The following is a 27,571-nucleotide window of genomic DNA, read 5'->3' on the forward strand; positions in this document are numbered from 1 at the left end:
TGTATGTGCGAGTGAAAGCGTGCGCGGGTTAGCAGGCAATCGCGGCTCAGTCTCCTGCACGCAAGCGAACGAAGCGGGACGGAAGTGCCCCGTCTCCAAGTCGCGTGCAAGGCTCCGGAGGGAGGGTTGGATGGGCGGGTGCTGAGTTCGTTTTACTCGCTGCCTGGGAGCGACCGTGCGCGCTCGCCAGGAAGGAAGCCTCCGGGGTTAGGGGAGGGAGAGCGGAGGCCACGTACTACGCTGCGCACTCCCGCCCAAGCGGCTGTATCTTGAAAGCCATCTGCGGCCGAGGCAGACACCTTCCTCCCTGAGCTGTGTTTTCGCGGCTTAGTTCGGCGCTGATGCTAGCGGTGGGACGAAGGTCAATTCGGTCGCTGCTGCTGCCGCCTTTACTCAACACAGCGTTTTGACAGCGAGTTTTCGCTGCCATCGAATGCAATGCGTTCATGTTTCATGGGGCACGCGTGACACCATGCTTGTCAATTTAGCTAGTATGTATGTGTTTGCAAGTTTCATAATCATTAGCCTGTATTGAGGATGGAACTTGTAAGCATAATCATACGTTTACAAGTTTATACGGCCGATAAAACTACTATCCTTACTTCCTATAGCTAACTGTGCACTAATTGGCTATTGCAATCGACGCTTCATGTTTCGGACGAAACTGCGACTTTTTTTTTAGTATTCGAGGCTGTAGAAGCTTGATAAATGCTTAAGTTACTATACCAGACACTAACATAGTAAATAAATTATTTTGCAGTTCCATGTTCTGCTGTTCCCGTGAAAATCTGACGTGAGACGTTTCACCCGCCGCTTCTACCACGACATCGTTCAGGTCCAGGGTGTCGAAAAACAGCCATGGATCGTTGCTGGATGGTGCCGGTTGCAATGGCTGCATCTGCATTCCTGATATGCATGCCCTGGACATGGTTCGGGGTCCTCCTCGTATTTTTCGTGGAAAAGTTTGGTATAACGAGGGAGACGGCTTCATGGCCAAAAAGCATCGCCACTATGCTAAGCCAGCTTTCAGGTACTTATGCAGCTGTGCTAAAGTTGTTGCATCCTCTTACAGTGGGATCGCCGCTTTGTTACAATAATTCATGAGTCGTTCTTACTGTCTGAGATCACTGTCACTGTCTACAGCATAGTCTCGATAGAGATGTACCACACTTTTTAAATTGACAACCTAGTTAGGCAGAACCTCCAATCACTGAAATAATTCATGTTCGGCTTCGTGATCAAGCCTCACGGACTCACCATTATTTGGGAAACTCTATTCACTCACTTGAACTTAGACACACCAAGATTAGGTGATACCTGGACGACTTGTACTGATCAAAATTAGACCCCGCCGGTCTAAGTTATGCTTCAACCGGCAAAAACAAGACTCGGGCAAGATTATTCAGACTTCAAGACTCAGGAACTGCTCACTCGGCACCTTTTTAGGTCACAGAGCTGGACTAGCTGGCTTGACTCGTCATTATGACGCTGAAAAAACGAAAGCACACATGAAACAGAAACACACAGCTCTCATTTTCTTTTCAGCTTTTGTTGTCGCTTTTTATTAGCGCAACAAATATGGAATATCACTCGGGTAAACTAAGATTCACAGACCCGCCAATTCAATATTCGGGATTCGTGAGCGCAGGCTCAATGCGAGTCAGTAATATAAGACTCACTGCAGAAATCTGAATTGCACATGTAACTTAGACGGGCTTGCAAAGTTATGGGATCAAATATACTCAGACTCGTACAATAGCGTACTCGCTGAAAATCTTGACCTAAGGCCTACTTCGGTCCGGTTAAATCTCAGCTAGGTTCAGTCCGACTAGGGCGTACAGGTCAGTCGCGGTTTAAGCCAATCCTGTGTGAGTTTGGAGACATTACCCGTATAGGGAAAGAGCTTTATTTTATTGTAACGAGATCTTACTCGAAGCAGTAAGTTACATTCTTGCTAGGCGCCTTATGTACGGCCCCAAACACGCTTATGTAGAGCACGGGGCTGGTGACCTACGATATACATTTACGGTGTCAGCCTTTTGTCCCTCGTTCGAGCCATTTTGCTTTGGTTTCGCGTTGGTAAATGAGCTTGCTGGTGCTAGAAGGGTTTCTTGCCCTGCAATTGGCTTTCACTGCTTCCTTGTATCAACGATTCCACCTGATGACAGGCTAGCATCGGCAGTCGAGAAGAAACGGACAAACCGCGTGCCTTATTAAGGCGAATTTTCCTAGTCTACACTGACGACATCTTGGCTGGGTCGACCGCTAAGTTTGCCGGTCGCAGGTCGGACGCTCACAAATGACTTCTCGTCACTCATAAAACAGTAACCCCGGCGCCCCAGTACAGCAGCCCTGTGCTCTAAAAAGTAGGCCGCAATGTTTTTCTCTCTTTCATACATGGTATTTATTGAGGCGAGTTAGCATTGCATAGAAGCTACAGAACCAAAAGGCCCCAAATGTCTCATAAGAAATAAAAATTTACAGTCACTTTAGCATATGCCAAAGAGAATGCCAAACATTCATTTAATTACTTGACATTCTCATTCAAATGCGTTGTCGCTTTTTGTCACTTGTTATCTCGCACCAAAGGTCGTGGGTTCGAGTGCCGTTATTGATGCTACCTTAATTAACTGTGCCTTAATTAACTTAAGCCTAATTAACCCCAAGGCTCCCGGGTCCGGCTCCCACCAGAGGTCTTGTGTTTCAATGCCTTAATTAAATCTGTAATAATTAACTGTTCATTCGCCTTAATACCAAAGGCAGTTGGTTCGACTCTCACCGAAGGTCGTGGCTTCGTGTGCCTGATTAACTCTATCTCAATTTACTTTGCCTTTTTGGCATGATGAGCGGCGTCGGAGCCAGCTGTGGAAGAAGAGGACGAACGCGCGAGCAGTGGCACAAGCGCGTCTCTGAGCGAGGCGAGCTCACACGACTTTCTGCACCGCACGCCGCGGTTTCAAGGCCATCGTGTGATGAGGCAGTTAAGGCTTTCGCCTTATCAAAAAAAAAAACAGAATTTGTGGGACTACTAGTCAATAGGAAAGTACGATCATGGTAGCACCTAAAAGGTAGGCAACGACACATACCTAATTAATTGAGAGTACCAGTTCAGTTGAAATTCTTTTTTGGTCATAGATGTCATCTACGTGAACAGTCGATCTACTAAATTACCGTAACGAAGAAACAAAAGGCTCATAATTGCTTTCCATCATTCTTGTCTTTAATACTAACTGAATGAACAAGCGTGGTGTGAGCGCGCAAACAAACATGAATAGATCACACTGAATGATTGCAGACAACGACTGTCAAAACGCTGGCAGCAAGCGCATACGCCGCAGCGGGCGAAGGTATTTACATGCGGTCTATTGCTTCAACGGAAACTGAGCGGCGAATGCACAGCGCATACAAAGCTCAGAGCCGTGTGGAGATAAGAGACTGTGCGGGCGAGCGACGAGCGCGGTTGTTGGCAGACTAGAAGTGCCCCCCCCCCCCCCCGCTTCCTCCGGCGCTGGCTTCCCGCTTCCTTGCTTGCGCGCGGGAGGTTGAGTGCGTTCGCTCTCCGTGATAGCGCGCGTCCCCGCACGCTTCCGCTCGGGCATACGGTGCGCGACGAAGATTTTATTTGTACGGAACCTCACGGCGACGGCGACGACGACGGCAGAAATCCGGTTAAGTGTCCATATAATTGCTATCGCAATAATAAACTGCGTAGTCCATTAGTGAAAACCTATCAAAGGGCGCAATCGTTATCAGGCGCAATCAAATACCGAACGTCATACGGATTCCACTGAAAGTCTTTCGTCGCAGTCATTTGAAGCGCGTTCCCAAAGAATATTTCATCTCTAACACTGATAAAACAATGCTCTATTGTTTCGGGTATGACGGTAAAACGGCAGTTTACAGACGATACAAAAATGCAATTATGATGTAGCCAGGCTTTAGCAGGTAACACTGCCGTGTGATTTTATAAAGAAAACATTTTCGTGCATGGGGAAAGAGGCATCTCGCACACTGCTTAAATATACCATGGCCCTTATCCTTAATTAATGATCTGAATTTTCGGTCCACCAGGTCGTGACATTCGCATTTTTACAGCCGCATTCGCATTTTTACTTCCATAGTGCCAACGCCAACTGGCTCTTTCAGTTGGTCGTGGCATGTTGATAATGACTATAATTTTCATACTCTGGCACATAGCGACAACGGGGGATCGTCCAAGAAGTTGGCGGTACGTTTAAAATAAGTAACTATAAAGGGAGAAACATATATGGAGAAATCAAAGTTGTCACATTGCGCAGTATTGGTGCGCGAGAACATCAAGCGTACGCGCCACTTTCGTTTATGGCCAAAAAAAAAAAGCAGAAATGAAGCGGGCAAATTTATATCGTTTCATTGAACGCCTCGGGAAGGTTTAGCTTCACATTGATTGCAAAATTTTAGATGACTGTGCACAATTTTCGCGTCTCGTTACCTCTCACTTCGAACAGCGGCTCTTGTCTCTGCACGGAGGACACCACTCCACTCTTTTGTTGGACCGCTGGTAGGACCACTAATGGACGAGGTGGCTTTCACCGCAGTAATCAAGAGACGATGAGGAAAAGCGGTCATTGTGAAGCAGCCTTTCTCTATAGTGTATTTTTTTAGACTCGGTTAATTATTTTCTTAACTCATCCGATGCTTGGCCAAAGCCCCATAGGGGGTATGAGCCACTCTTAGAGGCCCTCAATTAAACAGATGCAAAAGGGGCAAAATGTATTTACGGGCAGTGCATCGTATCAGTGTTTGAAGTGGTTCTGGCTAACAGTGGCGCCATGACGGCCTCAATAACGCGGATGACGGGGCCAGTTAAATTGGATCTCGCGTATAACGGCGGCAGCTTCCTGGACCGTTTGTGGACTTGCCAGGGCAATGGCCGTTTCCCCCTCGTTGCTGAACCGTGTTGTCCGTATCATCTCGGGGTGCGGCTGCGGGTGCAAACAATGACCGAGGCAAGAGGGAGTGGAAGCTTGCCTATGTCCAATGGGGAGCGCGCACAAGAGAATGCCCAAGTCAAGCTTGCTTTATCACAGGTTGCGGCTTCACCGAGTGTGTCAAGCGTCACCACGGGCAAATTTTTATCTTGTTCTCGTAGATAAAGGTAATTAGCTCAACTAAGGAAAGCGAGCTAAAGACGCTACGCCAGCTTGCGACGACGACCTGAAGGCCGATCATAACAGCACCGCGTGCTGTGGAGGAAACTGTCTCGACCTAGGAATCTCCACTGGATGGCTCAAAAGCGTACTGCGCCACATTGCTGCATTCTGTACAGTGTTTGTAGCTGATTAACCATAAACGAAGAAAACTGGTGACAAAAAATTTCACTCCCTCGGCATGGTTATAGCAACTACATTTTCCGGAGTACATGGCCAGCGTATTATATTGAAACAACATGCAATGCTACAGTGCTAATGATCTGGCCCCACATGCGCAATGAGCCCTTGCTACTGAAGTATAAACACTTTGCAGGTCATTATCATCAGTTGCGGAAGCCCGGAAGCTGGGAAACGAATAAACGCGTTAAAATTGTGTGCCCTTCAATGTTAAAAAAAGGTTGGGTACTTTTGTCCGAATATGTACTTTGTGCCGACTCAATGGATCATCTATTACCAGATCTCTTTTTATTATGTATTTCTTAATATACACATGAATACTGCTACAAGCGCTGCATTTCTCTAGTGATCTTACACACCTGCGCGTATTAGCATCTTTCTTCAACGAATCGTGACAATATATTTGCCAGTGCAGAGGACTTCAAAATTGATAAGCGTAGCCTTAGTGTACTGATTATAGATAACCAATAAGGCCTTTCTATTCTTAGGATTGGTCGTCTATGCCCTTCAACGACGCATCAAGACATTCTACATCGTGTTGCTTAGCACGATTCTCACATCTGCGGCGTTTACCTTGTCGGCGTTTGCTCCCAACATTTTCTGGATGACAATAACATTAGGGGTTATTCACGGTAAGACCTCCCATTTACTACTTTCTCATAATGATTCCCGGTTCATACGACTCACTTCCTTTAATGATGCTGCCCACCTCTAGTCATGCTCATTTATCCCCCAGAAGAATAAAGATATGCATTCTTACGAAATTCACGGCATCATTGTTGTATTTTTGAGAAAGAGCATTTATGATAATCAATACAACACTAAAATTTTCGTGAAAACAACGCGTAAAATTTTTAACACACTTACTGCGTCTCCGAGGATGAAGAATTGTGCGCTACGGTAGGACGACTGGCCGCGCTACTGCATTCCTGGCCATGATGAATGCTGCACATCGCAACGGAAAATATATTTTTGTTAGGGGCCAGAAAAAAATTGCAATGAAATTTTGATTTCGTAAAGATATGGGAATTGAAAAATTTACGATAGAACTCATCTCGCGAGGAATGTCGATGGTAATGTGGCTAGAATTCGAGCAATGTAGCGATACAACTCATTTCTGGTGTGACGTTTATTCATCATCTGTACTGGTCATATTGAAACATCCATTGTTTCGCCAATATGCAATGTAATCCGTATATTCGCACTTTACTATGACTCGCTTGACGCCAATGTATGACGCCAATGTATGACGCCAATGTAGTGACTGTATGACAAACTGTATACTCACTGTATGACGCCAATGTAGTGAAGAATATGTAATGACGAAGAAGGAATAACGTCGGTGGAACGACAAAATTGGTGTGACGACGTTGGCACGACGACAATGAGATGACGATTCCCAAATGATGACGACGGCATAAACCAGTGTCAGGCAACCATATAATATGGCGAAATGAGTGGGTCTGTCGACAAGAGTAATTCAATGCTTTTCCGCGTCATGAAAGCGGGAGTGGCGGGCGGTTTTACGAATTTAGCATGATACCCTTTGGTCTATGCGATGCCCCTGCGACATTTGAAAGAATGATAGATAATATCTTGAGCCGCCTAAAATGAAGCACGTGTCTATGCTACCTGGAGGACATCGTTTTATTATACCGGATTTGAACACGTATTTTCTCCGCTTTAGGCAAATACTGACGTTTTCGACCAACGCAGGCCTGCAACAGAACCTGAAAAAGTACCACTTCGCCGAGCGCAAGCTTATGATGCTAGGTCATGTCGTATCCCAAGACGGAATCTTTCCCGACCCATCAAAACATCGCGCTATGGCAGAGTTCCCGAAACCTATGACGCTCAAAGAACTTCGCGCCTGCGTCGGCCTTTGTCCTTACTCCAGACGCATTGTTCGCAATTTTGCCCCGATTGTATCACCCCCTGACACAACTCTTAGTGGCGCCAACTACTACCCTTATAGTCTCCTGCACGCGACACCACGTTCTTGGCCTTAAGCCGTTTCCTGGCGTCTCCGCCTGGACTTCGACACCCCGATCCCACTGAAGGACATAATCCTTGCCCAGTGCAATCGTGGCTACTGTAAGCACGTCGTTGCTTACCCCAGTCGCGCACGGTCCAAACAGGAGCGCAACTACGGTGCTACCGAAACAAACTATGGTTGGTGCCTTTTTTTATCCCTCGAAGGTGAAACGTGTCTTCACAGAGGCTGTTGCATGTGTGCTTCATGAACTCACGGTCCGATTCAGCGAAAGGGGCACGATTTGTGGACCGCGGCGACTATGTTGCAGATTTGCTTAGCGCGCGGCGACCTGTTGGCGAGCGCCGTCCTGCTGGCGAGTGGCTTCGGCGAAGGTGCGAGCATTCTGATCCGGCTCCGCAATGGCTTGGGCTGCCAGTCGAGCTGCGACGTGCTCAGTGGCAGGAATGCGAGTGGCAGAGCGCGCACCGTGCGCCGCGAACGCTCTAAGGCATTTGCTTCATGGCGGAGTGTCTCTCGGCGGAGCAAAGCGAGATTCGCCCGGCGACGTCGTTGCCTTTCTGCGGCGCTTAGCACAGCAGTTGTCATAGGTGGTGCCATCGCAAGCGAAGCCGTAGGCGATGCACTTCTGATGCACGTTGAAGCCGCACTCCGTTGGCGACGAGGCGCCATAGGCTAATCCGACGCGAAAGCCAAACCACGGAACACCTATATGGCCAAACCATGTGCGGTAACTGCGTACACGGGGCCACATACTCTGGCGTTACATTCGTCCAGCCACCATGGGAATGATCGGAAGTACATGGATTTGTCTGAGCTTCGTTCTTGTGGATTTAAACGTTCTTGTGATTTTGTTTATTGCGCTTCATATGGTTTCATTGTCGTTAATTTCCGAGCAATGTATACGTTTCGAAGTGCAGAAGACGCTGAACACACGCACAATCGCTACTAATTACAACGGTTCAGCTTGCGAGGTGGCCAAATCGAAAAGCGCCAAGCGTCTCAATGCACTGACTTGCCCATGATAAATTCGTAAGGGTGTTTCATGTCGCGTGTCGAGCCGTTCGTCCGTGGTTTAATGGTTTCAACATCGGGCTTCTCTTCCAGATTTGCTGTGTTCGAATCCTGCCGTCGGAAAATATTAGTAATGTTTTTATTGTATGAATATTTGTTGTATAATTATTGTATGAAACTATGGACGAGGCTATACTTGGTTGTTTATTCTATGGCTACACCGCGTTGGACCCTCCGCTGTGCTGTGACTACCGAAGCGCTCCCTGTCGGAACTCGTTAGTGTCACAATGCAGTGCATTCCTTCACCGCTCCTAGATGGCGACTATCACATCCGTTACATCAATTGCCGGAAATCAGTCATGAAACCCGGGATGAAACACGTTCGTGTTAAAATAATGCCTCGCCGTCGTTCGGGCAGTCGGAAAGTTTCGTCCTTCCGTATACGGCCGTCCTTACAACGTAGTAACTGACCATCACGCCATCTGTTGGTTATCCTCCCTAAAGAATTCGTCTGGACGCTGTGCCCGCTGGGCTCCTGGCCTTCAAGACTATGACATAGGCCTATTTTGCCGCTCCGGCCCTAAGCACGCTGACGCAGACGCTCTGTCACGCTCTCCGCTGCCAGCCAACACTGCCTCCCTCTACACATTTGAGGTGCTCCCTCTCTATCTTTGAGGTGGTCTCGTCGGTCGATATCGATACCTTCATGTCAGAACAACGCAGGGATCTCTGGGTTGCCTCTCTTTTGGACTTCCTTTCCGCCTCGCCGGCATCTCCGATCTCCCGCTGCCTGTGTCGCCAACCTGCCCTTTTCACCGTCCGGGACAATCTCTTGCATCGACGCAATGCCAACCCGATGGTCGCTGGTGGCTCCTTCTTATCCCGATGATTCTGCGTTCCGATAAGTGCGCGTATTTCCACACCGACCCACATTGCGGACAACTTCGGTAACGAGGTAATTGCCACTGGGAGTGTGCCGCACTATATTGAGGAAACAGATCATTGAAATTTCTCCGATGCTCAACGGAATGGGATGCGCACGGAGCCCAGATTTTACGGCGGCGCCGACAGAGAAAGTCGTCATAATAAAGCTGAATAGGAGGTATACAGTAAAGGTAGTACAAGCCTACGCCCCTTCCTCCAGTCACGAGGATGAAGTATTAGAACAGTTTTATGAAGATGTGGAATTAGCGATGAGAAAGGTGCATCTAAGTATATTGTAGTCACGGGCGACTTCAACGCAAATGTGGGGAAAAAGCAGGCTGGTGACCAAGCATCACTAACGGCATCGATTCTGGGAACACTAGAGGAGAGATATTGGTAGTATTCACGGTAATTAATTAACTCCCAATAATGAATACCTTCTTTTGAAGGCGTAGCAACAGGAAGTAGCTGGAAAAGCCCTAATGAAAAACAAGAAATGAAATAGATTTCATACTCTATGCTGAACCCAGCATACTGCAGGATGTAGGAGTGTTAGGTAGGGTAAAGTGCAGTAACCATACGTTAGTAAGGTCTAGGCTTTTTCTCAATGTGAAGAGAGAAAGTGTAAAATTAGTCAAGAAACAGGCCAACCTAGACGCAGCAAGGCTAAAAGCAGACCAATTCAGGCTGTGCTCGGAAACAAATATGCAGCTTTAAAACAGAAAGATGAAGAAAACATAGAGTTAATGAGTGACTTCATTCCTTTAGCCATTCAATATTTTTCAAAAGGGATCCTTTTTAGACTCCGATAATTCCGTTTTATTAAATCACCCGATTCTTGGCATATCCCCCATAGTGGGTGTGAGCAACTCTCGAAGGCAAGCAATCAAGCAAGTGAACAAGCAATGAAACCGTAACTAGGCTGATCTCAGAAGCAGCGATTGAGGTGAGAGGTAAGGCACCAAAGCAACAAGTAGGTAAGCTACGCAGCGTGCAGCAGTGAAGCGGGTGATGAACCTGACTGCATTTCAACCGGCCGAATGTACCATTAAAATACCTTTGAAATTCATTCCATGCTGATAAGAATCGAACTCACTCCACACGGGCTCCTCTTGGACTATAACCGGATACTTTAAGAGCCAAGTCTCAATTGCAGTGGCTCTGTGCGCCGTTTTTCGATGAAAGTTTTCCGGGTCAAGGCTTTTGCGAGCCGCGCATTGACTGTCCTATGTATGTGCCGCTCTTCGGTGAACGTTTCATCAAATTGGGTCATTGTGTATGTGCCACTGCGTTCGCAGTTAGAGAGAGAGAGAACAATTCTCAGCGTTGGGCACGCACCGTCGTGCTATACATCTCGTCTCGGAGCACAGGCAGAGACTTCTTTGCAGCGCCATAGATGGGACAGCGGGTGCACAATGATACGCGCGAGAGCAGCCCGGCTGCCGCACGTTGCGCTTCTCAGCGCATGCACCTGCGCGCCATGCATTTCGGAGGCCACGTGCAGGCTTCGAGGCCTTGTCGCTAGGTGGCGCAGAGTGTTTTTATGGAAACCGAAGGAGTCTTACTGCAGTGCAGGACTCAGGCATAAAGCGGTTCGGTGGTGGCAACACGTTTTGTCGCTGTATTGCTTTAAAGCCAAGCGCGTTACCGCAGACAGTTATCTTGATATGGGGTCTGCAGAATTTTTTCTTGGATAGAGATGCAAATTTGAATTGATAGTCAATCCAGCTACGAAAAGACACAGCGGAGGCATAAATCTGTTGTGCATAGGTAAATTTAATAGACTGCGCCGTCTGATGGGTTTCAGTACATTTTGCCTAGATATTGGTATATTAGTTGATGACGTGTTAAATAATAAGCCTGGATATCTAAAGCAGCCAGCATGCGCTTAGTACAGTCGAGAAATAAAGATGTGTGACCTACCTCGTCGATATTTATTTAATCAAATAATAATTGCCCTAAAATACTTCATCAGTATTGGTATCTGTTTGAATATTACATTATATTATTTACCTCTGATAAGTTATAATATTTATTCACCAAGCAGGAAAAATCATGCTTAACTGTAAGTAGGTTTTAAGAGTGGGTGGCAAGTATTATTTCATTTCTTATTGGTTCCTTGATACATGTGGGTATGTTAAGCATCGATAGTTAGTGCCAAAGATATTGCGCAAAAGGGAAAATTTCTGGCCTGAACAAACCAAGAGTTATAAATAAAATGCGCTCTTGTACCACGCAGGCTTGGGACATGGAATCTTCCTCACATCGTCCACCATATACACACTGCTGCATTTCAACAAGTACCGTGCCATCGCCACATCCTTCATTTTCATCGCATTTGGTTTGTCAGCTGTAGTCAGCCAGTTCGTACTCACCGGGCTGGTGGAAGTTTATTACCTGGAAGGAGCACTCTTGTTGTACGGGGCAATTCTCATGAACTCATTCGTGATTGTTATGTTGGCCAGGAACCCTTCCCCATTCAGACTTGGTGGCAAACGAAACAGCCCTGGAATTGTTGAAGATGCACTTTTCAAGGAGCGGAGTTATGGAGCTACAGGCGATGGCAACGCATTTCCCAAAAGGTACTGCAACCCTATTTTTACAGCTTGGTGCGTTGTAGGATATTCAGGGGCCTATAGCGGACATAGAAAGTCGTAAACTCTGCATGGGGTAACCTCAGTAAGCTATGCAGGGAAATGCTTATTGCAGTTGCTTTGTTGAGATTAACCAGAAATCATTTCTTGCTGGCCCATATAATGATAATGAAGTGACTCGTCGAAGCATGGTTTTATCACTGCTGTGCCGTACGCATGGGAAAGAATAGCGAATTTCTATATCTGTTACTTTGCAACTGCCCTATAGCGTTACTTTCCATCATGCCTGCGGTTGAATCAAAGCTGAATTTGACTTGGTATTGATTTTCTTATGGAAGTTCAGAAAAACGACGGTGCTCCGACCAAACAGAGAAAGCGACACAGCCCGAAAGCAGTACCTTGAAGCAAGTCCTGGCCCTCTTCAGCATGCCTTCATTTTACGTCCTTCTTGGAGCCATCCTTGTTGGAGACTACAGTGGCGTCGAGTTCCTGACGACAATCGTCGATTACGGGATGGACAAAGGCATCGAGCTTGACAGCGCGACAAATTTGGTGACGTTCTCTTCAATAGGCCAACTTGTGGGCCGAATCGGGGTTCCACTGCTAGCGGACTGTTTGCCTTCAACCCGCCGACCTCTGTACGCGTTTAGCTTTGTAGTATTCGGCGTCTGCATGATGGCAATGCCACAAGTGACTTATATTGCGCCGGCGGTAGCGTTAGCAACCCTGGCGGGAATGGCGCAAGGATACATCTTGTGCATCCGATTCGTGCTTCTCGCTGAATACCTTGGTGTGGAGAGGACTGCGGCCTCCAGTGGTATCATCGGCGTGGTCATGGTGCCGGTGTCGTTGGTCAGTCCAGTAATCATAGGTAATTACACAATGAACTTTTTGCGTGCCTTTATTGCGTGCTTGTTTGGTTTGTAGACGCAATATATGCTTCAATTATTTCATGATTATGAAGGTGGAGCAGGAACCTATCACTCCAGCTGCCGTGTTCACAATAAACAGATTAGTTTTATTGTACCGAGTGCCCCCTGTGCACGAGCCTTGCGCTAAATGTGGATGTGTGTAAGGGAGTACATAATATTTCATTTTTCAAGCGAAGATTTTTATAAGGTACAGATTCCGGTGGCGTGCGTGTACGCAAAAAGCTATCATCAGCAGCAATGGCTCGAGCGTCGTCGTGTTCTGCCACAGCTGGCACGTCGGTGTCCCTTGGCACAATCGCGCGAACGCACTCGTACCATTGCTACCGCGTTCGTCGTCGTCGTCTTCTTGCACAACTGGCTCCGTTGCCACTCACCATTCCAGCGTGCAATTTCACTTCTCTTCTGTGGTCGTAATGGGGAGGCTGCGTTTATGGGGGCATGAGCCATTGCTTATGCGGGTATGAGCCATTCATTGTCTTACGTGAAGGAAAGATTTAATTTTGAAGCAATTTAATTTTGAAGAATCGCAAACGGCAACGGCGGGCGAATGCTGCTAACCACGCCGCCGAGCAAACTCGAGACATCGAAAGCAAGCGTTGCTGGTTCGACAATAACTTTTCCCTCATCATTGTCATCCGCTCAGACGCACAGCGACGCAAGTATGCATGAATGAAGATATTCTAAGGCAGAATGAAGAACAAGGAGACATTCCAGTAAATATTAAGTTGATAGCAAAGGTCTACAATAGCAAAGGTGATAGCAAAGGTATACAAAGCGACAAGCTTCGCTTATCATCCATCTTCACGGAGTGGAAGGGCCGATGAGTTTTTTAAGTGTCGTGTGCTCTCTTTGTTAAAATCGGGGTGGGAAATGCCTAAAATGACTGAACGATATGTTTTCCTAGCGGCATAAAACCACATTTGCGATTAGTTAATGCACAATTAAAAGCTAAGCTCTTTAATACCTAAAAATTTCGATAACGTCTGATTGCTACATATTCACGCCAAAAATGTACTCAGAGCATCGTAAATCTCGGGATTTTATTTATTTATTTTATTGGTCTTATTGGGGAAAAGTATAACTGTTCAACTGGGTTCGTGTAATAAAATTTTAATGTTTAGGCAGATATAGAGTCTGCTTCTAGACTATACAGGTGTTTTTTTAAAGGCTCTGAGCTTAGTAAATCCTGGTTATTTTTTGCGAAAGAGTTCTCGTGCGAAGGGAGCATACTGTGCCGCTAATAACGGGAGTTAGAGCAGACTCATTCACACTATCTGTTAACTGTTTGAACCGTTTCTTAAGTGCTGTTGATTACATGTTATATTCGGACGCAATCAAATTTGGACCAACTCCTTCTACTAGAATCATTCATTATCAAATTGAATTCGGTGTACCGTATTTTCCGCACTATAGCCCGTGCACTGTACGTGCTGGAAAGCTGAAATTTTCCTGCGGTGTAGACTATCTACGGATTCATGCAGGTTATATATGACCTTATTTCTTATGGTCTGGGGCGCCCTTGAAGATAACGAGACCAGATTTGGCCAGCTAACTTTTGCCGCACGCGTAGCGAAATTTTCTCCGCGATGGTCGTCGCTGAGCACGCCGAATACTTCCAGGTCATTTTCACAGCTCAGGAAGTTGGTAGGGTGTATGAAATATACACCGTAATTAAAAAAAGCAGGGGCAATATGCAAGCTAACACTGCCCTTTCATGGCATAATTGAAGCTCAGTGTAGTCGAATATGCGGAAGAACTAAAAATTATGAAGACGATGAAAACATTACCATATAATCGTCGAACGATTATATAGGTGACTATTTGTCACCACTCCGTGTTGAAGGGGATGGCAATAAACCATCATTATTAACAACAGAAACGTACCGTGCCATGGGTCAACGGATGTGACATGTGCGCCACGTAGTCTGCATATATGTGTTTACCCTTCGGTACCCGTTATGGTGCCGCCTCGCAAGGTACGAACCGCTGCTGAAGAAGCGAATCGTACAGCTACGCGCACCGCTGCCACCAGGGAACATGGAACTCAGAACACCGCTGCAACACAAGCCGCAGCTCGCCTTCGACGCCGGGCGGACAGTTCAGATCGTTCTCGTGAACACGACGCGGAGAATTTGCCGCGAAGACCCTGTAGTTCGTGCTGCCTATAATGGAGCTCCTATGGAGCCGTTCATCCAGCTTACGCTGTGACTTTGCTGCGTGTGCCGCGCATGCCTGTCACTTTTTTTGTTCTGGCAGCCTGACGACAGTAATTTTGACAGTTGTTAGTTATTTGCTTCTGTAGAGAGCATAATAAACGAACCAAACTCTTACTCGTAGTAAATTAATGTTTAGATCGCCTACAATTTAGTGCTGTCAGACAAGCTAAACACCTATTTTCTGTCGAAGGTCGTTTCTCGGTATTAAACAGCTGTTACGGACTCTCAAAGCAACATTTTTATCTTTGTCCCCAATACACTGATACGCTATACACTATACACCGGGTGCGGATTATGCTCCGGTACATACAGTGTTCATCATCAAGTTTTAACATTCAATTCGTGATATATCGAAACAGAGCGCTCCCCGATCCTACATTATGACGATTTTTCTCCACATCCTTCCGGTTAATGCACCTATTTGCTTTCCGCCACGGAGCGTTTCATCTGAAATGGTAGTGAGGGAACCTTTTCTCCCCTCGTGGCGCGCTCGGTTTTGACATTGCCTGCATATACCATTGCAACTTGATCAATAATTTCAAAGCTAGGTGCGATTTCAAGATTTAGAAAAATGGTGGTGGCACCGAATGCAAACTCCTCCAACATTACCATATAACCAACGGCCTCCACAGATTCTATTATAGCGATAATCTTCTGCTACTCAGGTTATTTAACAGCAAAGTATGCCCGCCTCGGCTAGGAAATGTTCTGCGAAAAGGCCACGTTCTCTACGCTCAGACTTTTACAGCGAAGCTGTTAAGGGCTAGTTCCCCCCGGTTCGTGTCCGCGTGTAGAAAAAAAACTATCATCATCAGCATTGGCTCGAGCGTTGCTTCTTCCGCAGCTGGCTCGTTGGCGCCCCTCGGTTTGCGCTTGTGCCGTTGGATGCCGTGCCGAGCACGAGCGCGTGCTTAAAGAATATGAGGTAATTTTAAGGTGATTCCCAACAATATCATCAAAAATAGGTTGTCCGAAATTGGTTAATAGATATGCAGACAATGCCAAAAAATTGCCTTGAACAAGCACTGAGCCTTTTCAGGGTAGCTATCAAGCCACTGCTCTCGCGTTCGTCGTCGTGTGCTTCCACTGCTGGCTGCGTTGCCGCTAATCATTCCGGCGTAAATTTCCCTGTTCTTCTGTCGTTGTAACGGGGAGGCCGCGTTTACGGGGGTATGAGCCATTGCTTAAGGGGGTATGAGCCATTCATGAGGAACTGGCAACGTGTCCTAACGAGTTTGAACAACGCCGCTGCAAACGCGTTCGGGAAAGGGCTCGTCGTCGACGTGCCGTTTCTAGCGTGAGGGCTTCCGAAGCCCAGACAAAACGTCAGCGAAGAGCCACGGACCCCGAGTTGAGGGAGCGCGATGTTTAGACGAAAGGTCAGCGTCGTCTTGCCCTCCAGGAACCCGAGAATGGTGGTGCACGCCTTGGCAACGCTTGCGCCAACTTCCCCAGTGCGACGGCGAGGCTTCAACGCGAGTTTCTCATCCGGAACGTTCATGATAAACATGTTCGATTAGGTTATGCCAAACGACGATACGCGCATTCGCTTCGTGGGGGCAATATTCACTTAAGAAGTCCCACCATAGTAACAGCTTCGCTGGCTTCCATCTTCACAGTAGTGGACGGGCTCTGATATTTATTAGAAAAAACCTGCATCTTTAAAGAGTGGGGCAGAACTCATCTCACGATGACCGTCGACGATAATGCAAATAGCTATCGAGCAATGTTGGGACAGACCGTTTTCCTGAAGTCGCATTTATTTAACACATATAGTGGTTTTCTGAGACTTTCGTTTCTTCGGCAATATGCCATATGCTCAGATATCGTCGCACTTTTCAATGGCACTTGCTTGCCAAGGTCCCCCACTAGCATGGAGACATGATGACGACCGTATGACGCCAAAGCAGTGATGACGGATTCATGAAGAAATAATCATCCCAATCGAACAATAAAGACGTATAACGATGACAGCGTGGTTAAAATGATATGTCAATTCTTAAAATTAATTATGACGATGGTATAACGAAGACAACGTGATGACGACAATATAAGGACCATGAGATGACGAGGACTGTATGACGATGACGGTATGGCGACAACTGTACGAGGAAGCGGGAATTACGCCGACGACCCCTCCAAGACAGCCTGACCAGGAAGATACGACAACGGATGCATGATCGCGCCTGGGTTACGATGATGCAATGACCACGATGGCATAATAACACCAGGATAATCCTGCATGGACTGACGAACAAGGAATGAAGTTGATAATTCGATGAATGTGGTGTGATGACGAGGGCGTGGCGACAACGATAGGGCGATATTGAAGCGATGACGATTGTGAAACGACAGCTTGAATACGATAGCATGAGGACGGCATAAAGAGAGTCATGGGATGTCGAAGGTGGAATGATGACAGTGAAACGACCACAATGACATGAAGACCACGAGCACATACCTAGTTGCCCAAGCGGGCCGACAACTTGAGCCAATGAATCGGTGTAAGAGGCTAGATAGAGGCATAGTTACCTTGGAAACGGCAGAAGCAGGCAAATTGTGCTATTCGCATTAATAAACACCCTGTATGCGTATATATGTGGTAGGTAAACCTATTAGGACAGAATGCCTACTGCGTATCTTTGTGCCATTGCAAATAGGTCATACAGATGAGAGTCAGAGTGCTGAATCCCAAAGCTGTTACTGCTTGAAATTCCACAGGCGGCTTATTATTTGTGGTCGTGTTCCGAGATATGCTTTGGGGATTGGTGCCTCGTTACGCTAGTAAAAACATCTATGGAAAGTGTAGTGTGAGCGGTAGTCATAACATAATGCGAGAACGTGATTGGGAAGAAACACGCACGAAGTGGACATTTCCGCAAGCGGAAGAGAGAAGGGCATAATATGACATCACCAGATTTATATTTTCTCTCTTTCTACCTTACCCCTATAGCAAGTTAACTTTATTACATAATGCACGCACGGTCTGCTTCGGCAGAGTTCAGTTTTCCACACACGTTTTCCTGAAAGACTGCAGCGTTCAGTATATGGATGCGTGCCGGAAGCATATATTGAATTCCTGCCAAAAAACTAGTGCCGGAGCTTCCATTGTGCTACGCACATGCGGCGTATTTATTACAGGCGCTACATATCTAGCCCACTGCCGTGAAATATTATGTTAGGAGCTTGACATGAAAATTATATACCTAACTATCAATCATTCGGAGGACTTATCTTAGGTCCGAAGTTCAGGTCATCTAAATAGAAATATCAATGGAGGTCAAAACCGGAGAGCAGTGTAATTTGGGTATCATCATCTGGATCACTGTCTTAGGGCGCAAAATAAAGCTTGCGTAGCTTTATTCATTCATGGCAGTGGAGTAAAGTTTACTGTCCTTTAATTAGTAAAAGATGGAAGCGAATGCTTTATTTCATAAACAATAATTAATTAAACAACACGTGCCGACGTTCTCCGAGACCTCCAGTTAAGGAAATGGCAGATAATCTTCTCTCCAGCATCAGCGTCCAGCCCCCCTACCTCCTAGGGCACCTAACCCTGACAAGCAATTCTCATTGCTTTTCGGCTGAAGACGAGTAGTTCAGAGCGAATGTATCCGTCAAAAAATATAACGCGTCTTCAAACAAACCTCTCAATGTACAGCAATCTGATGTCTACGCTATGCTGGCGCTTACTTTGTAGATTTGAATGGCTTCTTCATACGCTTCATTTCATTGCCTGAGCTCTTATATACAAATCATACCAAAGGCCTTGTCCCGCCCACCATTGCCCGCCAATTGCAGCGCGCCGACGCTGAATGGTCATCATTGTATGTACGCGTGCCCGTGTTTTCCTATTTCCTCACTTCATAGTGTCACGTATATATAATAATTTTAAATGAAATATTCTGGAATAATCTAAGGCTGAAGTTGCAATATTTCCAATATTCTCAATAAAGCCACTCTATGAAGAAAGCTATCCGAGGGATGACGGTTGCTTTAACTACTGTTAGAGCACTCACCATTTGGCATATCGCGGAAGTGCAGCGTGTTCTCCAACTAAGCGAGAAAAAACAAATAATTCAACGACAAAACGCACCACCTCCACGAAGCACATTCAGTTTTCTTTTCAGACTTTTCTACTCTGTTGCAAAACGACGTCAAATGCAAATGAGGGACGCCATTTTCTCAATGCTCTGTGCGTTTCATAACTTGCCTTTCCTTCGATAATTAGGCTATGCGCTAGACATTCCGCAGTAACACAATTCCTTCATTCCTTCATTTAATGTTATTACTATGCATGCAGGAAAATTTCGGGATGCAACCGGATCGTACGACAGCTACTACCAGGTGCTGGGAATCATCAACTTGGTCACCGCTGTTTTCTTCGCTACGTACGATTTCTGCCAGAAGAAGAGTCCAACAGGTGTTCACTCTTAATAAATTTTGCCCCAGCCATATAAGAAATTGAGTTTACTTGCAGCATGAGGGACATTAAAGGTGGAGGACAGAAGACTGTAGCATGATGCCATCGTCGGCAAAATGGTTTTCACGTCGTGAGAAGCAACCTTTTATTATTGAGTCTTCAACCGTTACAGTTTCTGTTGCTTCCCCAGACATATGTCATGTTTTATTTGCACTTTAGCTACCTTGCTTGGCCCTTCCAGAGCAAGCGGGAACTTCTGAGTCTATTGGCAACGGTAATCGGGGTCGGTTATGTTAGACCGTCATATTTCAGCCACATCTTTTACCACAGATATAATACCAAAACAACGTTTTCAAGGCGCAAATAATAGGTGTAGCGTGTACATTGTCACTAAATGCGAAAATCGTTGACTTGAATTTCGCAACTTCCGACAGATTATGTCGGTTCTGTCATGGGCATTCGATACCTTCTTTCTGGTCATGAAATTCCTGCTTAACGCGATGAGACCGTTCCGTCCTTTTCATATAGCGGCCGCAGTGGACGCACAGTCCTGGGCGAAGTCTCACAGCCCTGGGGCGAAGACGTGGTGAAGCCCTCAGTTGAACGAGGAGCACCAGAGGGTGCGCGCGATGAGCAGGCGACACCTGCGTGCAAGTGATCCGGATTTGTGCGCGCTTTTTCGAAGGTAGTATGCCGACGCTTTCGCTGTTTACAAGCGTAACATCCGTAAGGCGAAGGCCGCATCTGATAGGGCTCTATGCCACAATCTTACAGCAAAAAAATATATTTGGTCAACCTTTCCAATATGTCTTGGAAAAGCTTCCGCTAGCGAGAACATCTACCACCGCTTGAGGCGCCGGATGGCACCTCCACCGCCTCCATTTCGGACTCGGCCGCGCTGTTATTGGGCAAACACGTCGCTGTGGAGAACCCCACAGCGAACAACGACTTCCACCGTCGCATCCGAGAAGTGACTGGATGACCCTACCCTTAGATACCTGACGGCCACCAATTCACGGTAGCGGAGGTCGAACACGCATTGGATCTCGAAAACCCGCGCCCTGCGCCATGTCTTGACGGGCTAACCGCCATGTTCGTGCGAAATTTGCTTCATTTTGCACCCACAACGTTTTCTTGTCATATTTAACGCATCTCTCAGATTAGGCTACTTTCCCTCTCTTTGGAAGGTGGGTCGAATCATTTTCATTCCAAAGCCCGGCCGTCCTCATAACATACCTTCCGCTTATCGACTAATCGTAATTAATTCTCTATTCGGTAAGGTGTTAGAACGGTTACTAAATTCCCGGCTCTTTAATTTTTTAATCTCGTGATTTCCTACACGACGAGCAATTCGAATTTACGCATGCACGGACTGCCCATTGGGCCCTGTACGCCCTAAAGCAGCGGCTGTAAGCGCTCAAGGCTGAGAAAACACCAGGAGTCTTGGTCTCGTTGGATTTCGCCGGTGCATTCGACAATGTGTGGCGCGACGCATTCCTTTTCTTTCTCCGCAAACACTGGAGCCCCGACGAACCTTTATCATCTACTAAAGCCATCCTTAACGGGCCGAAGGATTGTGTTTCGCGTGAACGCGGGGGACATGTAGGCTCGCTCACCCATAGGCAGTCCGCAGGACTCGCCACTGAGCCCTCTGCTGTAGAATTTAGAAATAGATTCCCTGCCAGATCTTAACCTTTCAGTGGGCGTTCACATTCAGGCTTATGCGGACGACACTCTCGCCTTACTTTCAGGCTCATAGCGTTTGCTACTGTAGGCTCTTTCAGACTCTGTCCTCGCCTTGGTTTGCAATTGGGACCGCCAAAACAAGGTCCAAATTTGTTACCAAAAAGCATTTTCCGTCTTCTTCAACAATAGGCACATTGGCACATCCCAACAACTACCGTCCATTAGATTGGATGGCGCCTTCCTAAAACATGCAGATCCAATTAACTTACTCTGTATTTGATGACCGACTGAATATTTATGCCCGTGTTGATTACATGAAGGCTAAAGTGGAGGTATAGGTTACACGATTGCTCAATTTCATTCTCTTGCACTACACGTTGCATCCCGTCATTCTACGCCGCTTATACAGACAAGCTCTGCTGCCTGCGATTACATACGCATCCCCGGTATGGTGACCTTCATTCCCCACGACGCTCCTTACCATCCGCGTGTTATCTCTGCAATGCTCTCTCCTCGTTTCATTGACAGGCACCTACCACACCACCAGAACCTCGGTGTTGCACTTTCTGGCCAGCAGTCCACCGCTCACTGTGGAGCTGGACAGATTGGCAGCGGAGTTGTCACTGTTCACGCTTCGCGAGGGGACGCATTGCTGCCAGGACACGTTCCACCCGAGCGCGATTGAACGCCCTTTCAATTGGTTCGACCATCTTCGCGAAAAATGATGATTTCAGTTCGAGCGACTGACCCCTCCGCAGGCCGGCCAGATATCTTGCGCTCCTGTGTACCATCTGTACACTAACGGTGCTTTCAAGCGTTTGTCGAACGGCTTTTGTCGTATTCGACCAGATCGGACACCCGACCACTATTCGAAAATTTCGGGTGTTCAATGCGACCAGCGCGTATAATGCTGAAGTCGTCGCCTTCACCGAGGCACTCGCGTATGTAGAGACCCTGTGCGACAAGGCTTGTGCATACATATATACTGATTGCTTTTCGATGCTGACCGCGCTTTCACACCTTCCGGTTACGGACGCGCACGCCTGGCACATTAAGAAAGCGCTCTTCTCTCAAGCCCTCAAGGGTCATCGGGGAGTAGTTGCAAACGAGATTGTAGAGACGGCTACCTCGTCCGCTGCTACCACCGGCATGATTCGCGAGTGCCTTGTCTCGGGGAAGTCGATCCGCATGCGTTTCTTAAAAACCTCGCCAAACGTGTGGCACTCTTATTGGCAACGACAGGGCAAAGACACCAGCCTATACAATTGGGTAAGGAGCGTTCACGAAATCCCCAGTTGGTTTCCTCCTCACCCACTTCTAGGGCACCTCTTCACGGCGCACGGACACTTACCATATTACTTGCATCGTTTCAATCGTCGTCCCTCAAACCTGTTCTCGTGCGGCGTGACATGGGAAGATGAAATGCCTTATCTAACATCGTGCCAGCGCGCCGTGCGAATCGTCTTTCGATGCGCGCCGCCACGAATGTCGAGTCCATCTTGCCCGAGACCTACACCACTATTCTAACTACGGGAAAATTGCGAGCCCTGCTCTTGCAACTGGTGCATTACATCATTCTTTCCGTATCTACCTCTCCTGCGAATGCCCAGAAGACCAGCTCTGGGCTGTCCGACTGCCGGATGACGCCGCTACAGTTCAAGGCCTGGCCTGCGTTTGACGGAAGGGCAGCTCTACGGGGACTATAGACTCCCAGTCTCTCTTTGTTCCCCTTTCGAACCCAGCAGGGACTCTTCAATAAAGACTTTTTTTCTCTCTCTCCCTCCGTCCCATGTATCTTTTTTCCCGGGCGCTCCCTAACTCCTCTCGCCCCACTGTCTTTTCACCGCTTCACTTTACTTTTGCATCTTTGATTCCTGCCATCTACACTGTTAAAGCCAACTGCGGTGCACCCCTCACCCCCCCCCCCCCCCCCCGTGTTAGATGACTGTGACTGCATGCTATATCCACATGGTGCTCCTTTCCCTTTCCTACCGTCTATCTTTCTTTTCTCGCTGCTCTTGCCGGTGGTTTTTCTGCGTTCACCGGCCTTTTTCACAATGCATTCTTCAGCCCACCACAATGCATCAGCCTCTTAAGCAGTGCATTCTCCCGAAAGACACCTGCACACACCACTCCTACCCTGCCTACCTCCTGGCAAACAGGCCGAGGAGAATGGAGGAGGAGGAGAGAAAGAGAGGAGGCAGGGATGTTAACCAGAACTGCGTCTGGTTGGCTAACTTACTCGGGGAACGGGAAATAGTGAAGGAAAAGATAGAGGGAGGAGGGCGGGGAGAGGACACGGTGAGCTCGCGCGCGCACGCGGAAGGCATGAGCAAGTCAAAGGTGTTCACATAGGCCAGTCGCCCTCAAGAATGACAAAAGGGCCTTCACAGCTTTGCGGGCCGACGAGTGATGGTGACGGTCTTGAAGTAGCACTTGCACGGAGAATGAAGGGCGCAGACCTGCAGAACTGCAAAATGCCTCTCTTTGGAGCTTCCCACCCGCTCTAACACCATGCAATAATTAAGCAGCAGAACGACAACTGCGGATCACTGCCGTAGCTATTTAATTTATAATACCCAAGGAGCTTGACACCATGTGCCTCATCCTGATTTTTACTTACATCACCTATAACATGAACATCTACTTGTATAATCCTGCGGCACCTTACAGGTTTAGCCCCCAAATTATTTTTTATTTGGCTCATTCCTTTAAAGTACTTTTGGGTTGATCACTATTTGAGCAACCCAAAAGCAACCCACGGTTGAGCAACCACTATTTAATTATTTTGTACCCGTTAGATTTATTTAAATAACGGACCGTTATTTCATGCCCGTTACATCTATTGGAGGTGCGGGCTTATGCCAACATTTATATATATATATTTTTTTTCACACATAAGGGGAAACCGAAAAATTATACGGGCGTGTGTGCATTCTCAGTGCAACGTGGAATTTACCACTCCGTTTCTGTACAATGCTTCATATTAAAACGCGAACCCTTTAGAACCAAGCCTTCCAGCGGCAAGCAACTCTCGGCTTCACGTTTGACTGGATATACGTTGGCAAGTGTTAAAAAAAATTAATGCGAGGACGCGACAGAGATGTCGAATGAGTGCTCTGAGGTAGTCAGCTATGGTGTATGCTAGAATCAAGTGCGGCTTTTTCGTTCGCATCAAATGATTTAAAACAACCTAACACCTGAAGTATATTGTCACACACCCCGTGAATAAGGCACCAATGCTGGGCCCAATTCGAAAGCCGACTTATCAGCTTCCGGAAATAACCCCACGAAAGCTCGGACCTTATGAGGCCTTATGCTGTGCCAGCGAACGCCGGTTTTGGCCAAAGACCGAGTCAGAGCCCAGAGTTGTCAAAACACAGCAAAATATATTTTTCAAATAAGGCATACATACACACATACACATTTCGGCAAGACACATCAAAGTGCAATTCAGATGGGTCTCAACAAAACTCTAGAAAAGAATTAGCGACAAGCACTAAGAGTGCTTGTCATTAATTCGGGCAATACAGAATGAAAAAGAACACAAAGCGCCCAGTCCTATTCACCCGTGCTGGTCTTGAGCCGCACGGTCTCGGTGTAGCCAAAGGCAAATGTCGAAGAACGAACTTCTTTCGGAAATGCAGACGCTAGGTCGACGACTAGCCTGCCGACGACTAGCTTGCCGGGGAACCCCTTCTTCCGCAGACCCTGCGTGGCGTTATTATCCCTTCGCCGGCGTTTCTCGAATTTTCTTACTGAGTCGTGCTCCCATAGCATGATCAGAGGCTGGGGATCTTCTAGATATTTCTCACGGTTTTGACCACGGCTCCGAAAACTATTCCAGAAGGTTGGTGACTCATCCGTTGGCGCACACTCGGGCTGTCGCACTAATCTTTCTCTCTCTCGTCTCGCCGTGAGTCTGGGTCTGAGAGGGTGTATCGGCGCCCGCCCTCCCTCTCTCCTCTTAACCTTCGCGTATCTTGTCGAATCCTCTAGACTCCGTTGATCGAGTCGGCTGTCTGTTGCGTATGCGCTCTCTCCCTCTGCCGAAGCTGCCACAGGGCCGACGTGCTCTTTCGCTGGCTTGCGTGACACGTGGCGCGCGCTCTGATTTAGCGCACTTTTGTGACACTACCCCCTACTTTAAGGATATTATTCAATAATATACCAAGAAGACACGAAAGTAGCGCACACCAAGGTACACTACGCACGAGTCCGTAGGTCCATAAATCAGTCCACCACAACTCACACGTCACTTAACCCGTGATACATCGGCTGCCAACACAAGCCACACGAGTACACTTGTACTACACAATAACATGTCACTCGCGTAACAAGGCAGAAATATAAAAGAGAGCATGCAAAAGTATACAAAACTTCGGCAGGGTAGTTTACATAGCACAAACAAACACTCTGTTCAGGATGCATGAATTAGTAGTAGTAGTAGTAGTAGTAGTAGTAGTAGTAGTAGTAAGTAAAAATTTTTATTTGATGTTTTGTACAGAAGTCCCAGGGGTGGAGCGCTCAGTCCAGGGCCCCATTTGCTGCTGCTCTCCGGCTGTCCCCGTCGATCAGGTATCGCTGGTCGTCGAAGGCTGTGCTGGAAAGAGCGGCTTCCCACTGGGATGGGGAGGGGTTGAGTATTCTAGGTAAGCCGGGTGGTTCGGAGCATTCCCACGTAGAATGGTAGAGGTTTGGGTGACCACCACAGAAAGGACATTTGTCGGGGTACTGGCTAGGGTAAAAAGTGTGGCGGGGAGCAAGGCTGGGGAACGTATTAGTTTGGAGCTGGCGCCAAGCGGCTGCATCTGCACGGTTTAGCTTCACGTGTGGTGGAGGGAATGTTCTACGGGATAGTCTGTGGTGCTGTAGTATATGCGTGTATGTAAGCGGTATCGTTTCCACCTTGTTCGGGTTGGACTGGTCTTCCACCGGTGCCTGGAGGGTTAGGCCTTGGGCTGTCGCATGAACGCGCTCATTGCCAGTGAGAGACGCATGCCCAGGTGTCCAGACTTGGTGAACTAGTGGAACATTTTGCTTCTTGTGTAAAATTTTATGAGCGATCGGTGAAATCCGTCCTTGTGCGTAGTTTCGACATGCTTGCTGGGAATCTGTAAAAATATATATGATCTTATCTGGGGGTTGAGCGCTGATGGCGAGGGCTATGGCACATTCTTCCGCTTCCATGCAGTTGTCAGTGCGTATTGTGGCTGATAATAGTGCTTCGCCCCTCCAGTCGGCCACCGCTACCACTTTGGCTGTAATGTCGGGGTAGCACGCGAAGTCTTCATGAATAAACACTCGGTTCCCTCGTCAAAACACTTTGCACTACACATAATCATCAACACACTTAAATTCGACTAGGGTAAAATTTCCTTTTCTTTTTTTTTTGCGACTTGCGAGCAACGTATATTTAAGGACTCGTCTTGTTTTTTTTTTTTGTTCTTTGACCTAGTCATGAGTCCCGGTCGGGTTTTTCTCGGGATCGGGCGTGGAAAGGCGCTCGAAAGGCCTTGCCTGAGCCTTGCTTGAGCTCGGGGGACAGCTGAAGCTGTGTTCTTGTCAGCTGTTGATGATCTACCGCGAGGTTCTTAGATCGCCGATGCTTCCACCTTCGGCTCTTCCTCCAAACATTTCGGATCGTCTGGGGCTCGAACTTACTCGATGTTTCCTATGATTAGGTGATACAGTGGGCTGTTAAGGCAAAGAGCATTGGCACTCCCGCTGTAATAGGGGGTCTCGACCTCAATCTTGGCTTCAGGAAGCTTCTTAGCCGTACCATCCACCCGGTAAACTAAACTGGTTTCACCGGTGAGCTCATCGTCGTTGACTAAGTCCCTTCACACGATCTCTGCGCTGCTGCCGGTATCTCGTAACACCGTGATTTGTGTTCCTACCATTTTTCCGGCAAGTACAGGCATTCGTTTAACGGGAAATTCTGGGCGTTGTATCATCACAGCATTAACGACCGGAATTCTTTTTCCGTTTCGGAGTTCTACCAAGCTGACGTTTATGTCTTCTTGGTGTGTTGACGGGGCATGTACACATGATGCCTGGGGAGCTTCTTTCCCTCCATTACCACATGTATTGGCTTTTTGACCTGTTCGCCTACATTTAAAACATTTGACATCATTGGGGCGCGTAAAATTTACCCGCAATTGCTAGCATGGTGGCCCAGTTGGTTACTAAGACAACACTTCTGAACAGGCTTATTAGGGTTTCTCCTTTCATCGGATGCCTGTTTCTTTCCGTCCTTTGGCCCGCGCGCGCTTTTATTTTGCGCACGTTTGTGACATATTGGTACATACCGTCACATATCAGCCATCCGCTATGGCACGCACACGCTTGGGGGTTGGAAGAAGAAGAGAACGTTTTTCCTTGGTCTGGTTCCGCTAAAGACGTGGAATCCTGGCTGTC

At 47.4% G+C, this 27,571-nt stretch overlaps 2 protein-coding genes across 2 annotated transcripts in view; both read left to right on the forward strand.

Annotated features, from left to right (window-relative positions):
- LOC119445739 (monocarboxylate transporter 5) overlaps positions 1–19,496 on the forward strand; it is a 37,277-nt gene extending 17,781 nt beyond the window's left edge. Inside the window, exons 2-6 of the mRNA XM_037710026.2 lie at positions 761–1,030; positions 5,858–6,001; positions 11,540–11,882; positions 12,233–12,765; positions 19,346–19,496. Coding sequence (XP_037565954.1) covers positions 859–1,030; positions 5,858–6,001; positions 11,540–11,882; positions 12,233–12,765; positions 19,346–19,479 — 1,326 coding nt within the window. The 5' untranslated portion in view covers positions 761–858 and the 3' untranslated portion in view covers positions 19,480–19,496. The remainder of the gene's footprint in view (positions 1–760; positions 1,031–5,857; positions 6,002–11,539; positions 11,883–12,232; positions 12,766–19,345) is intronic.
- Positions 1–27,571, forward strand: part of LOC119445743 (monocarboxylate transporter 12-like) — a 438,947-nt gene that overhangs the window by 155,093 nt on the left and 256,283 nt on the right. The gene's annotated exons all lie outside the window — the stretch shown is intronic.

Source organism: Dermacentor silvarum, chromosome 3 (genome assembly GCF_013339745.2).
Source record: "Dermacentor silvarum isolate Dsil-2018 chromosome 3, BIME_Dsil_1.4, whole genome shotgun sequence".
Lineage (NCBI taxonomy): Eukaryota > Metazoa > Arthropoda > Arachnida > Ixodida > Ixodidae > Dermacentor > Dermacentor silvarum.